The sequence below is a fragment of the Tiliqua scincoides genome, chromosome 16 (genome assembly GCF_035046505.1).
Source record: "Tiliqua scincoides isolate rTilSci1 chromosome 16, rTilSci1.hap2, whole genome shotgun sequence".
NCBI classification, from domain to species: domain Eukaryota; kingdom Metazoa; phylum Chordata; class Lepidosauria; order Squamata; family Scincidae; genus Tiliqua; species Tiliqua scincoides.
In genome coordinates, this window is record NC_089836.1 from 395,353 (window position 1) to 409,995 (window position 14,643).

Consider the following 14,643-nt stretch of genomic DNA (forward strand, 5'->3'; position numbering starts at 1 on the left):
AGCAGGGAACATTTGCCGAAGTACATAAGAACAGCCCCAGTTGATCAGGCCAGAGGCCCATCTAGTCCAGCTTTCTGTATCTCACAGCGGCCCACCAAATGCCCCAGGGGGCACACCAGATAACAAGAGACCTCATCCTGGTGCCCTCCCTTGCATCTGGCATTCTGACATAGCCCATTTCTAAAATCAGGAGGTTGCACATGCACATCATGGCTTGTAACCCGTAATGGATTTTTCCTCCAGAAACTTGTCCAATCCCCTTTTAAAGGCGTCCAGGCTAGACGCCGTCACCACAGCCTGTGGCATAGAGTTCCACAGACCAACCACACGCTGAGTAAAGAAATTCTTTTGTCTGTCCTAACCCTCCCAACACTCAATTTTAGCGGATGTCCCCTGGTTCTGGTGTTATGTGAGTAAAGAGCATCTCCCTATCCACTCTGTCCATTCCCTGCATAATTTTGTATGTCTCAATCATGTCTCCCCTCAGGCACCTCTTTTCTAGGCTGAAGAGGCCCAAACGCCGTAGCCTTTCCTCATAAGGAAGGTGCCCCAGCCCAGTAATCATCTTAGTCGCTCTCTTTTGCACCTTTTCCATTTCCACTATGTCTTTTTTGAGATGCGGCGACCAGAACTGGACACAATACTCCAGGTGAGGCCTTACCATCGATTTATAGAACGGCATTATAATATTAGCTGTTTTGTTCTCAATACCTTTTCTAATGTTCCCAAGCATAGAATTGGCCTTCTTTGCTGCCGCCGCACATGGGGTTGACACTTCCATCAACCTGTCCACCACCACCCCAAGATCTCTCTCCTGATAGCTCAGAACCCATCAGCCTATATGTGAAGTTTTGATTTTTTGCCCCAATGTGCATGACTTTACACTTACTGACATTGAAGTGCATCTGCCATTTTGCTGCCCATCTGGAGAGATCCTTCTGGAACTCCTCACAATCACTTCTGGTCTTCACCACTCAGAAAAGTTTGGTGTCATCTGCAAATTTGCAGTGTTTCATATGAGAAACTGGAGTCGGCCTCTGTGTGACGCAGGGCTTCCTTTTGGTCAGGGGGGTATTGAGAGTTAACCCCTGAACCTGCCGTACAATTTTTGACCCTGAGCTCAGCTGTGGTGCATGCGGAGAACAGAGCATGCACAGAGTGCTTTCATCATAACTGAGACACATCATAACATTGGCCTTCATGTTTTTTTGGGTAAAAATAGTAGTAGGGTAGGCCTTTCAACAAAAAACAGTAAGGAGCAGGCCTAATTTGAAGGCTCCTCCTCTGTCCTAGAACCTCCCGCTTCAGGAGCAGCGTTCCACTGGAGAGCAGATGCTGAGAAGCAGAACAGAAAGGGGCTTTTGCCTTCATCTCCTTCTTGTGCACTGGGTTGGCGCAGTGAGGAATGGGCTGCTGAGCAAACAGCGCAGCCCTATGCACGTCTGCTCGGAAATTAGTCCTGCGGCATTCCATGGGAATTACACCCAGGTTGAATGTGTTCAAGATTGCAGCCTAAATGGATCTTTGACCCGATCCAAGCAGGATCTGAATGTTGTTAGCCATGCAGCTGAATGAAGCTTCTGGGTTCAGAAGAGCAGCTGCTAAGGGGAGGCAAAGAGTGGGGGGGGGGGCTCTCCTTCCTGTCCTGCTTGTAGGTTCTTCCAGAGCATCCTCTTGACCAGGGCTGAACCAGGATCTAGCACTGCCAAGATGCGCTGAAATCAGTGTTTCTCCAACTGTGGGTCGCGAGCCCATTTCAGGTGGGTCCCCATTCATTTCAATATTTTATTTTTAATAGATTAGGTTTAATGCTGCCATGGGATGCCACTGCATTTGGGGAAATGTGACAGACCTGTACTTTTAACAAGCTACTCTGTATATTCTTTTGATAATGATAGTCAGTGGGGCTTTCTCCTGGGTAAGTGTGGGTAGGATTGCAGCCTAGGATTGTCAACAATTGTCCTGCCTGATGATGTCACTTCCGGTCCTGACATCACTTCTGATGGGTCCTGACAGATTCTCATTCTCAAAAGTGGGTCCCACTGCTACCGGTTTCGGAACCATTGGCTGGGTCAATGGTTCGCACTTTGAAAAGGACACCCTTATTGGGACCCACCTGGGCTTACCAGCCTTTGAGCAAATAAGTAGCAAGAGGCAGCAAAAAGACCTGGATCTCCCTGTTTCCACCTGCTTGCCAAGCGCAGGGCCTGATCTGGGAAGAGCCTGGGGGCTTGAGGCTGTGAGTGACCTGATCTGCCCTCGGGCGACCCACCAGTTTGGGAGTGGCTGCCTTGAGTGCCAGGCAGAGCAGAGCCTTCTCCCTGCGCCCAGTTCAGGGGTCGCTTCCGCGCGCCGCCTGCTGGAGCTGCTCCGGGCCTCTCCGCAGGTGCGCTGGCCCGCGAGGGGCTGCCGGGAAGCTCCGCCCGCGGGGCGGGGCCGCCGGGGTCCCGGGGCTGCCAGGGGGCACCTGCCCGCGCGCACCTGCGGCCGTCTCTGGGCGGCGCGTCACTTCCTGGGCAGCGCTCCGGAGCGGCAGCAGGAGAAGCTGCGCGCCCGCCAAGTCTGCGCTCCGCGCCTTGCAGCCGTCCGGGCGGCACCCCTCGCCTCTTCCCCCAGCCCCGCTGCGGGCTCCCCGCCCGCCCGCCCGCCCCCCGATGGCTCCTCGGTCCTCCGGAGCCGCCTTCGTGGCGCAGCGCCCCCCCGCCCCGCGGCTCCCCATGCTCTGAGCCCCACCGGGGCTTTCTGGGGCCCGCTCCCCCGGCTCTCTAGCCTGCCAGTCGCGGTGCGCTCGGAGGGCGGCCCGGTTCCCCCCCCGCGGCGATGAGCGGGGAGCCGGCGCCCCGGCTGCTGTCGGCGAACGTGCGGAGGCTGCACGCGGCGCTGCACCGGCTGCTGAGCGCGGAGGAGCGGGAGCGCTTCGCGCGCTGCCTGGACGCCTACCGCGGCCGCCGGAACGTGCTGGACCTGGTGCGCTCGCTGCAGCTTGCTGCTGGACGCGCCCGCCGAGCGGCAGCTGCTGCCCCTGCTGCGCCTGGTGCTGCCGCGCGCCGACCAGCTGCTCTTCGACCAGTACACGGCCCGGGGCCCCTACCTGCAGCCCGCCGACGGCCCGCAGCCGCCGCGCCAGCTCACCCTGCGCAGGGCGCGCGCCCACCAGGGCCTGGGCTTCAGCATCCGCGGCGGCGCCGAGCACGGCGTGGGCATCTACGTCTCCCTGGTCGAGCCCGGCTCGCTGGCCGACGGCCAGGGCCTCCGCGTGGGCGACCGCATCCTCCGCGTCAACGACCAGCCGCTCGACGGCCTCACCCACGCCCAGGCCGTCAAGGTGAGTGGGGCGCGGCCCGACCGACTGGGAGCTGGGGAGAGCGCCACCCCCGACCCGCCAGTCAGATTCCAAGCTGTGGGAACCAAGACACCTGGCCGGGAAGGGCCCGGGTGAGCTCGGAAGGGCCCAGGCTCATCTTGGCCAAAGTCCTGTTCCCCACAATCCTCTGGGAAGGCCTCTGCCCCCCTTCTGTTGGGCCCCAACCACTGGCGTTCCCCGGCAGGCAGCCTCAGAGTTCCGAGGTGGCATCGCCTACCTTGACTCACACACCGCAGGTCTCCCTGGGCTAGTGGCCATTAGACACCTCTTGTGCCCGCAAACGGCACACGTGGATTCCGTGCCATCCGAAGATCTCTTTCGTGAGGTTCCGGCAAAGATAAAATGAGGAAGGACAACTCCTGTGCATGCCAAGAGTTCCTTGGGAGGAACCCTGCGCGTCCCTGGAGAAATGGTGGGATAGCAAAGTGAGGAGTAAAGAGGAACAGAACTCTCCCCTTCCCAATTGCTAGAGAGAGAGAGAGAGGAAGTAACAGATGAGAACGACAAAGGGACATTTTCAGTTCAGGCTCCTGATGCAGCTTAAAATAACCCTTCGCCACAGAGGCTTAAGGCTGGCTTAATTAATGAAGACACAATCTGGTCAATTTCATTCCCTTGCTGTGCAAGAGGTGCCTTGCTGTGCAAGAGGTGCCACAATTTTGCCCAGTAGGAACTGGGTGGAAAGCAGGGAAGGACCCATGGAAGCTGGGTTTTTTTTTTTTTTTGGTATATCGGTGTGCCTGAATGCTTAAAGGGGGGAAAAACCCTCTAATGAGGCTCTGAAAAGATGCTCAGTTTCTGCAGGAAGTGGGTTCCAAAGCACACCTGCATGTTGCATTGCTCTCCAAATGTGAAAAGTCATACGGTACTCTGTGGTGAGTTGCAGGGATTGGGGGGGGGGCACAGAGAAAAGGAACCAATTTAAGGGTTATTTTGCCCATCATTCCATGAGTACCTGTATCTGACATGCCCTTCTCTGGGGGCTTTGCTTTCTAGAAGCAGTGCGAAGACCACAGTTTGGTGTTCAACACTTAAGATCCAGCTGTGCACATCTCACAGGCTGAGGTGGTAGAAGCCTGGACCGTTGGCCTTCCCCCGAGGCTGCAGGGGTGGGTGGGGTCCTAATTTAGAATACTTCCCCAAGCAAAAGAAAATGACTGTAGGTAGTACTTGAGCAGTTTAGGGGAAAGAACCTCTCTGTGCTTTGCTGGTTAATACCTACAGGATGCGTAGAAGGTTTCTGAGCCCACTTCCTGAAGCTGAAGGCAGAATTCTACCACTCCACTCTGTGTAACATCTACATTGGGTCTCAGCTGTAATGGGACCGGATTTTTTTTGGGGGGGGGGGGGTTGCTTATCATGGGGCTAAGCCTCAGCTGAAGCTTCTACACAGTTTCAAGGACAAGGTCCTGTCCTCTGTGCATTAGCAGTGCTTCTCAAACTGTGGGTTTGAGAAACCCACTAGATGGGTCATGAGCCAATTTCAGGTGGGACCCCGTTCATTTCAATATTTTAGCTTTAATAGACTTGATGCTACTAAATTGTGTGATTGCATTTGAGGAAATGTTACAGATCTTTGAACAGGCTATTGTATATATATGCTTCTAACAATGATAGTCAGTGGGACTTACTCCAGGGTAAGTGTGGACAGGATTGCAGCCTAGGATTGGGAAAACTCTTCCTGCTTGATGACGTCACTTCCGGTGGGTCCTGACAGGTTCTCATTCTAAAAAGTGGGTCCTGGTGCTAAATACGTGAGGACCTTCCTCTTGCAGTTTGTACAGTCCCGTGTTTCAAACGGCGCTATCTAAGCAACATGCATGAATGGAAACATCTGCACAAACATTTTGGAATGTGTCAGTGTTTCTTGCATCATGCATGTGCGTGAATCTCTTGTTTGGGGGATTTTTACAGACTACAGTTTGAAGGAAGGCAGGCAGAGGCTACAGAAAAAATAAAATTCTGATTCAATCCCTCCCCATGACATTTGCAGTTTGAATCCGAGCAGCTGTTGAATCCTCTCCAGTAAATGCTTTGATATTATTAATATTATTCTTTTGCAATATGGCACTCTCACCGGTGAGCTTTAAAAAGAGATTGTGTTTTGCTGCTTGGGATTATAAATATGTACTCAGAGACTACTTATTGATCAGGTAATTTTCTAGGATTTTTTTTTCCCCCTGGTGTAGAAAATCCTGGGATGGAAGGAGGCCAATTGTTCTAACACAGTTCCCTGTCAGCTGTTACTGGTGACTTTCATTCTATCCCAGTTAGCTTCTCAAACAGCAGATGAAGGGATAAAATAGATAAATGTCATTTTTCCTAGACAGCTGCTAGATTGCTATAATGCAGTGGTTCTCAAGCTAACCCTGAAATTGGCTCGTGACCCACCTTGTGGGTCCCAACCAACTGTTTGAGAAACACTGGTCTAGACTGAAACTGATGCAGCCCACTGGGAACTTCTCGTGTATGAGTCCTCACAGGGAGAGGGGTAAAAATAACAGCATAGGAGTTGTGCATTTGTGTCTGCTTTGTGGGAATGGCCATTGGCAGACTGAAGGTTGCCAACACAGCACATAAGGAAGTAAATAGAGAATGCCTGTTGGTGTCCCAAGTAGATGCAGACTGGAGGGAGAGGGGAAGGGGATTGAGGCAGGAGTAAGGAAGAGAACAGATGCAATTGTAGTGCTTTCTTGTACAGCATCTGGCTCTGCTTCGTGGAGTGCCAGTTTGTTTTTTGTGATGGTCTGGATTGGGCCCCTTGGCTTGTAGTGCTTGCCTGCACATCTCCTTGCTCTGCTTCCTGAAATGTCCGTGTGTTGCGATGAGGACCCTTTCAGATGCCTTTCAACCAGTGGGAGTTCAACCTTTTCATGCATGACGTAGTTGCAAACCTCGATTTGTCCCTGTGGACAGGAGCCACAGCTTTTGTGGTTGCTTGCTGACGAATTCTTTGAGTGTGTGCCTGCCTGTGTGTGTTTGCAGGGACAGACTTGCCCTCGCTTGGCACCTGTATTTTTCAAGTGTGCACTTGAAACATTGGAGATGCACGCCTGAAAGGACGTTGTGTGTGCTTCTGTCCTTGGTTACGTGCTAGCAAAATGGGAACCTGATCATGAGAACAGGAGCATCTTCTTTGTGCTCAAATGTTTGGAGCTGTTTAGTTCACTAAACAAAGCGAAAGGATAAAATGATGGTTTACATTTATGGCACCATCAGCATGCATGGTGTTTTACAAGACAGGTCTCTGCCTGGAAGGGCTTACATGAAAAAGAGGGGAGGTGCATGTGACTAGTGCACGTCACTAGGGGGTGCGGGCTGCACCGGGTGACGCGCACAGGGGGCGACGCGCACTAGTGACCAAAATTACTAAAATCTGGGTTTGTAGGAGTAATGCCATCATGTTATACACCAGTTGATATGTAATTTACAGTGGAATGCAATGAAAAAAAAAAACTGGAGTGAAATATCTCCATTGTATCCAAAGTTATGGTAAAAAACACCATGTAACAAAAAAGTGCATTTCCTTAATTCAAAGCGGACCAATGAGGCTGATTGTTCAAAGAGCCATTGAGAAGGTGTTATGACACAGCATGGAACCAATATAAGGTGTTAGTAAGGTGACACCTGGGGGGGGGTGACACCACTAGTGGCCAAAATCACAATTTGTAGGATTAATACTATCATGTTATATACCACTTGGTGTGTAATTTAAAACACATTTGTTTTAATGTGGTGTGGATGTGGTGACGGCATCTGGCCTTTAAAAGGGGATTAGACAAGTTTCTGGAGGAAAAATCCATTAGGGGGTACAAGCCATGATGTGTATGCGCAACCTCCTGATTTTAGAAATGGGCTATGTCAGAATGCCAAATGCAAGGGAGGGCACCGGGATGAGGTCTCTTGTTATCTGGTGTGCTCCCTGGGGCATTTGGTGGGCCGCTGTGAGATACAGGAAGCTGGACTACGAGCACCCTCATAGATGGGCCTATGGCCTGATCCAGTGGGGCTGTTCTTATGTTCTTAACTACAATTCCCAGGAAGCCTTGCAGGTCTCTTGTCATCTGGTGTGCTCCCTGGGGCATTTGGTGGGCCGCTGTGAGATACAGGAAGCTGGACTACGAGCACCCTCATAGATGGGCCTATGGCCTGATCCAGTGGGGCTGTTCTAATGTTCTTATATGTTCTTATGTTCTTAAAACAGAATGCAATGAAAAATGCCATGTTGAAATATCTGTGTTCTATCAAAAGGTATAGCCAAAAAATCTGTGGGACTGGGCAGTGGGACATCACTATGCCCACAACCTGGGTCATTGACCCACCCACTGCATGGGAAGAGGTCTGTCACGGGGTTTGACACGCTGGCCTCCTGCACTGGACACAAACCCTAGTAATGCCACTGAGCTGTTGTATTTATATAAGCTTTGTTGTTGGTTGTTGTTGGCAACCTTCAGTCTCGAAAGACTATGGTATCGCGCTCTGAATGGTGGTTCTGGAACAGCTTAGCTTAGTTCATATATAAGCTTAGCTTAATAGCAATAGGGAAAGGGGATTAAGGCACGATGATGAAAAAGTGCCGAGGGGGCGACAGGATAAACGCTTGTCAGTTATGAACGATAGGAAGAGAATGAACAGGGGGAAGTTCTTTTCCCTCTTATAAAACCAGAACTCGGGGTCACCAGAGGAAAAGTTTTTCAACAGCTATTCTGCCTCTTCCAGGGGTTGTTCTTCTGCTTCTGTTTAGATTTGCAGGGCATGAAGCCATTTATTTATTTGTGCATTGTGAGCTTCTTTTAGTTGTCATTGAAATGCCGCATACAAATATTTGTAGACGTGTGGCAGTCATTAGCTGTAACCACTTCATGGAGCCTCCATATCCCAGAGCAGTTGTGCCTCCGAAAGTCATAGTTGCTGGGGAGCAATTGCAAGGCACAGCTGTTTCATTCCTACCCTGCAGGGAAGCATTCTGGTAACATCCAGTTGGCCAGCGTGGGAACGTGGGCTGCTGGACGAGCCATGATCCAGCAGGACTCCTGCGTTTAAACCTGCAAACAGCACAGAAGTATCTTTTGCAGGCACTTTGGCTTTCGGAAGAGAGGTGGTTTTTAATGCGCATCACCGATGCAGGCTGCTTTGGGCAACTGTGGCAAATGGCTGCAGATTTTCTCATCTTGGCATCCTCTGTTGTTTCTTTAAGCTGGAAGGAAACGGTTGCACTGCCAGGGAGGGCACAGCAACCGGGTCCTTGGGCGCTCTGGAATAATTCAAGCCAACGTCTTGGCCCCTTGGATTCCTTGATGCTGAAATGCAGATAATTATATTTGCCTCATACCCATGTGTGAGGATTAACATGCCTAATTAGCATTTATGCAGAATACTTGGAAAGCCTGTTCAGAACCATTTAGAGCATATGCAGGATGCCCTTGTGATAGAATTAAATCCATTTGGTGTTATTGTTATAAAACAAGATCTTGTCCCTTGATCTTCTTTGCATGAAGAAAAATGCGATTCCCTGCATCTGCTTTTTGGGAAATTGGCGGTGCTTTTGCGATAGAACAGAGTGCGCTGTTTATCCCAGAACCTTCCTGATCTTCGCATCACCTGCACACAGGCTGGAGCAGAGCCTTTTGCACTCACAGCCTAGGAAGTTCTGTCACAGTTTAGCAGTGGTGTCACAGCCCACCAGATGTTTGGACAGGGATTTTTGAGTGCTCAAACTCTTTAAAACTGAGTTTTAAAACTGGTGAGATGTTGCCATATAATGTCTGATGTTCCGAGCAGTGTGGCTCATTTCCGTTGTTCAGCTGTACTATCTTGTCTGCCTGTACTGGCCAGATATTTCACAGAACCATAAAGTTGGAAGGGATCTAAAAAGATCATCTAGTTCAACTCCTTTCTTAAGGGCCCTGGGGATTGCACCCAGTGCACCAATGACAAGAAGATTGGTGGTGGTGGTTGAACTTAACAGCCCACCTGATGGTGGCTTTATTTTCTAAGTGTTATCCTTCTTGAGGACTTCGGATATCTTAAAGCTATTTGCATAAAATATGTGCAGTTCAGAGCAAAGTTGCTATATGTGGTTATTCCATTTACACATAAGGTCTGCAGGTGTTTTTCCAAGTTTGAAGTATGGCTCCTAAAGCACCCACTGCTTTTGGCACGATCTTTGCCTTTCTTTGCCAAAGATTTTCTACTTCAATCCAAGGGTCTTTATATTTGATTACTTTTTCATGTTAAAAATATGCACCTGGGGAGGTAGAATGGAGGGAGTATGATTTTTTTTAAGCAGCATCTGGACAGAATGCATCCCTTAAGTTCATTGAGGTGCATGGCGCTGCTGAACTCACAGTTGTCTCCTTTAGAGATAATGCAGTGTGGCATAGTGGTTAGAGTTTTGGACCAGAAACACTTGTTTTCAAATTCCTTCTTAACCATGAAAATCCCTGGGTGGTCTCAGGGCCATTGTAAGATTAAATAAAGGGCAAGGAACCATGTCCCTGAGCTCCTTGGCTGGAGGGTGGTATAGAAATGTGAGAGATTGCATCGTACTGGGAACCCTGAGATTGCAAGGTGTGTTCCCTATCACTGACAGCATGTAGAAGGCTGTAGATTTGACCCCTGCCATCTCCAGCTGGAGGACCTCAGGCAGTGGGGGTGGAAAAGAAGTCCTTGCCTGAGATTGCTGGGTGAAATGGATCACTCATTGCAAGAACTGCTCATCCTTTTGAAGGTGCTCGTTCATACACTGTGTTGCACCGGAACTTGGGGTCACCCCCATGAAACCGATGGACAGCAGACTCAGGACAGTAAGGACTTCTTTATTTGAGGCAGGATTTATTTGTGGAACTGGCTGATGGACGCATTGGGCACGCGGTCACAGAAAGAACATGTAGTACCCTACATTTGGAGTGAAAATTATTCTGATCCAGTCAACCAGGGCCGACCCATCCATGAGGCCAACTGAAGGGTTGCCTCAGGCAGCAAGTGAGTGAGTGGGGGGTGCCCATCTCTGTCCATCTACTTGCCTCTGCTGCTGCTCCTTCTCAGGGGGGAACAGAGGGGAAGAGGAAAAGTGGAGGGGGGAGTGCTGAGCTGGTCAATTGGAGTGTGGGAAGAGCAGAGGCTGGCACGTCCTCAGGGAAGGGGGGGAAGCATTTGGCTTGCTGCCTCTGGCATCAGAAGATCTTGAGCCAGCCCTGGGGCTATACAAATATGCAATGTATATGTCATCAATCAAATGTGATGATTAATGGCTTGCTTCCCCCTTTTCTCCAAATCCCTATATTCAGCCATAGCCATTATTTGCATTTTGAATACATATATTTATTAATCTTTAGAACCGCAGGAGCTTGAATTTTGCCGAGCAGCTGCAAGTGAGGAGAAATGGCTTGTAAAGTCCTCCCCCCCCCTCCCGTGTTTGAATTCAGTCAAGATATAGTTCCCTATGGAAACTATATCTGTTGTGGGGATAATTTGAACCCTGTAGTGTGGCTCTTTCATGCACCATCAAATTCCCTTTGCATAAACGAGGCTGGGGCATTTGGTGGGCCGCTGTGAGATACAGGAAGCTGGACTCGATGGGCCTTTGGCCTGATCCAGCAGGGCTGTTCTTATATCCTTATGTTCAGCTGACAAGGGAGGGCACCAGGATGCAGGTCTCTTGTTTTCTGGTGTGCCCCCTGGGGCATTTGGTGGGCCGCTGTGAGACACAGGAAGCTGGACTAGATGGGCCTATGGCCTGATCCAGCGGGGCTGTTCTTATGTTCAGCTGACAAGGGAGGGCACCAGGATGCAGGTCTCTTGTTGTCTTGTGTGCCCCCTGGGGCATTTGGTGGGCCGCTGTGAGACACAGGAAGCTGGACTAGATGGGCCTTGGGCCTGATCCAGCGGGGCTGTTCTGATGTTCTTATGAGGCTCAATCTATTCTCTCCAATACCAAAGAGCTGTGAGAATCAACACAAGGAAGCGGGGGGGGGGGGAGGGGGAGCGTGCAGATACTGATAGCAGATAAGGCTTCCTCGTTCCAAGCCTGTGTTTGCTCTGCTCTGCCTTGGTGTTGCTGGGGTTGTCACCACCCCATGCGGAGCTTGGCAACCTGGAGGGAGGAGGGGAGTGCAAGGGAGCAGCCAGATGTGCTCCTGGAGGGAAGGAGGATGCTCATTGGCTCCTGCTGTGGCAAGCACTGCTGGATCTCCTGCCAGGCTGGTGTGATGGGGTGGGAGCCACACTGGCACCCGCCTTTGCCTGGTACTCAGGGTGGACTGCACCTTCTGCCTGCCCCCATCGCTACACCGCTGCTGCTCTGTTCAAAAATATTTGTTCCAAGACAGCCCGGATGTTCATTGCATGCATGCTGGAGCCTGTGGCTGCTTCTAGGGGCAAGCAGGGCTCCAGTGCTCATCCCTGACCAGTGCCAGGCGTGGTACGTTTCTCTGTGGTGCCAGAGCGGATCTTGAATCAGGAATCCCAGATTGATGGATGGATGGATCAGGTCAATTGCCTGCACCTTGTCACGGCAAGGCTGGCAGGATCGGTTTGGTGGCTCAAGGTGCCCCCTAGACCACAGTACCAGCCTGCCAGAAAACGTATTCAGCTGACCCCAGATCCAGTCTCCGTGCTCCAGGCTCTGTAACATCTGTGGATTCCTAGAGTAGGGCACTTATAGCCCAATCCTATGCGTGCCTACTCAGGAGTAAGTCCCATTAGAGTCAAAGGGGTTTACTCCCAGGAAAGTGTGGCTAGGATTGGGCTGTTGCTCAGGCTCTGATTAGTTCTCCTCAAAAGCAGACTGTAGTTTTATATCTCATCTCAACAACTTCTGTCTCTCAGGCCTGGCTGGTCAGGTCCCTGCTTTGCCCAGTCCAGTGCCGACTTCACATTCCTTGCCCTTCCTCCTCCTGAAAAGAGGCAGTCGGCTCTGTGTGATGTGATGCCGCTCTGGAATAGCCTTCCAAGTAGTATTCAGCAGCCACTTTCCAAAACCTGCAGGAAATTTGCCAGCAATCTATAAAGTTGCAGTGTGGTAAACGTGCATGGCATTTTCACCTGCTTTACATTGCGGGGCTGAGGTACAGAAGCCTTTGCAGATCAATTTGGCATTTGCTTTTATGCTTTGTTTTCAGAATTGATGGATGCAGAAAAAGCGAAAGAATTCACAGACAGCCAATGAGCAGAGAGAGAGAGAGAGTGCAAAGAGGTAGCATTGCTCTCTCTAGTGGAAAAACTATCCCCAATCAGGATTGAGTCCAAATTCAGGGGAACTGTTGTGTTGATGGATTCCAGCAGTGCCCTTTTGTGCCTGAATCCTCCTGCAGTCATTTTGTTTGCTTCTTGGGTGTGTTGGAATGTTTCTCTGGTCCCTCCTGGCCTCGTTAAAAACAAGCACAAGGCAGCAAATGGGAATTAAATGGGATCAGACTCAACAAGGAAACAACCAGCTAGGATAGAATTGCCGAGAGCAGGACTGGTTTCATTGCACTGAAGCACGGTGACTCTGAGTTTGGCGACGTGGTGCCCGGGGAGACTGAGATCTCTCCCCGGCTTCAGAGTGTTGCTATTTTTCTGCTGTCAGGCTGTGTCCATTCATTCTGTCACTCAGAGACTGGGCTGTCCACGTAGGGCAAGCAGCAGGCGGAAACTGACAGGTGATGGTGCATATTGCACTGGAGGGAGCTTCAGTGGTTGAAACTCCAGGAACAGGACTGATGCTGCTCCAGCTTTGCACACAGAAGGCCTCAGCAGGGGTGAACTTTTGGGGGTAGCTGGCATTCTTGCACATGTTCAAAAGCATGGGCGGAGCTGCCTCAAATCCCCCCCCCCAGTCAAAACCACCCCAGGTTCATTGCCCAGCAGCTTCCTCAAGAACCGACACCAGAATTTGTTGCAGGGGTGTGTCAACAGGTGCAGGTGTGTTTGGCAGCAAGCACATCTCTTTTGTATCTCCCAGCTCTGCCCTGCACTGGGAAGGAAACAACTTTGTCAGCAGTTCCCACTGGCTCCAAGCTGGGATGTAGCCCTGATTGGATTTGAAACCCCTCTTTTTGGCCATGGAGTGTCCATACTTCCAGAGATCGAGTGTTTTGCTGCTAAAGTAACCACTGAAGCCAAAGCATGCTATTTGAGGAGGGAAGGTAATCTGTGGCTTGTGAGTTGTCACTTGAGACAGGCCTGAGTGGATTTCACCCCTTCCGTTCTTTTGTGGGTCCACTCAGCCCAATGTTCCGTGCCTCCTGAACTCCTGTTAGACTTCCTAAAACGTAATTCCAAGACTGGAGAATGTACAGTTTGCCATAGGTGTTCTTCGTTATCAATGAACATATGTGCATTGGTGAAATGCTGCAAAAAAGCACTCGCAGTGTGTTTGCAGTGACAATTGCATGTGGATTCCTTTTGTGGAGTGTTTTATTAGTATGCTTGTATGCTCCTGCACATTGGTCACACACTGCACAAAAAGATTCTAGACTCAGTTGGGAGTGTGCAGTTGCATCCAGTTTGCTTTGTTGCGGTGTTTTGTTTGTGCACTGGTGTGTTTCAGGAAAGTGGCCATAGGAAGGCACAGAAGAACCAGAAGCAGTGATTGATTGCTCCGCTGTGTCCTAAGTCTGGAAGTTCGAAACAATGGGAGAGTGGAGTTAATGTGTTGGTTTCTCTTTAGAAATCAAACTGACGGCGCAATCCTAACCAACCTTCCAGCACCGAGGTAAGCGCAATGCAACTCTGAGGTAAGGGAACAAACATTGCCTTACCTTGAGGAGGCCGTGACTGTCCCCCAACTGCAGGATGCAGCACATGCCCCACTGGTACAGCTATGCTGGTGCTGGAAAGTTGGTGAGGATTGTGCCCTGAGAGACTTGGCATTCCAACATCCAGGGAGAAATTGGGATGAGGGAGAACTTCAGCAGTATCCCAGTTTTAGATTAGAGGCCATCCCTCTTGCTTTTTCAAACCAGGGAGTAGGAAGAACAAAGGCTGGGCCATTACTAGGTCCGGGGGGGGGCAGCATTTGCCCCACTGTCCCAGGTGCCAGCAGGTCTCGGACCAGTCCTAGAGACAGGCCCACCACCCAACGACTAAATGAGAGAAGGATAATTGTCCTGGACAAGCTACAAAGCCTCAAGCACACATTAAGGTGCTTTATCAAAAAGCTGTCAGTGCCAACAGCTACAGGAAATTTCTGGGTATACAGAAATGCTGAATAGTTAAATCAGCCACAATCAAAATGGTCTTTCCAGATGAATAAAAGTGATCGGCCTGGAGGCACCAGGGTAAAGTGACACTGT

General features: G+C 50.5%; 1 protein-coding gene across 1 annotated transcript in view; it reads left to right on the forward strand.

Annotated features, from left to right (window-relative positions):
- Positions 1 to 2,820: 2,820 nt before the first annotated feature.
- WHRN (whirlin) overlaps positions 2,821 to 14,643 on the forward strand; it is a 30,857-nt gene continuing 19,034 nt past the window's right edge. The window contains 2 exon segments of the mRNA XM_066610858.1: positions 2,821 to 2,982; positions 2,984 to 3,325. Coding sequence (XP_066466955.1) covers positions 2,821 to 2,982; positions 2,984 to 3,325 — 504 coding nt within the window.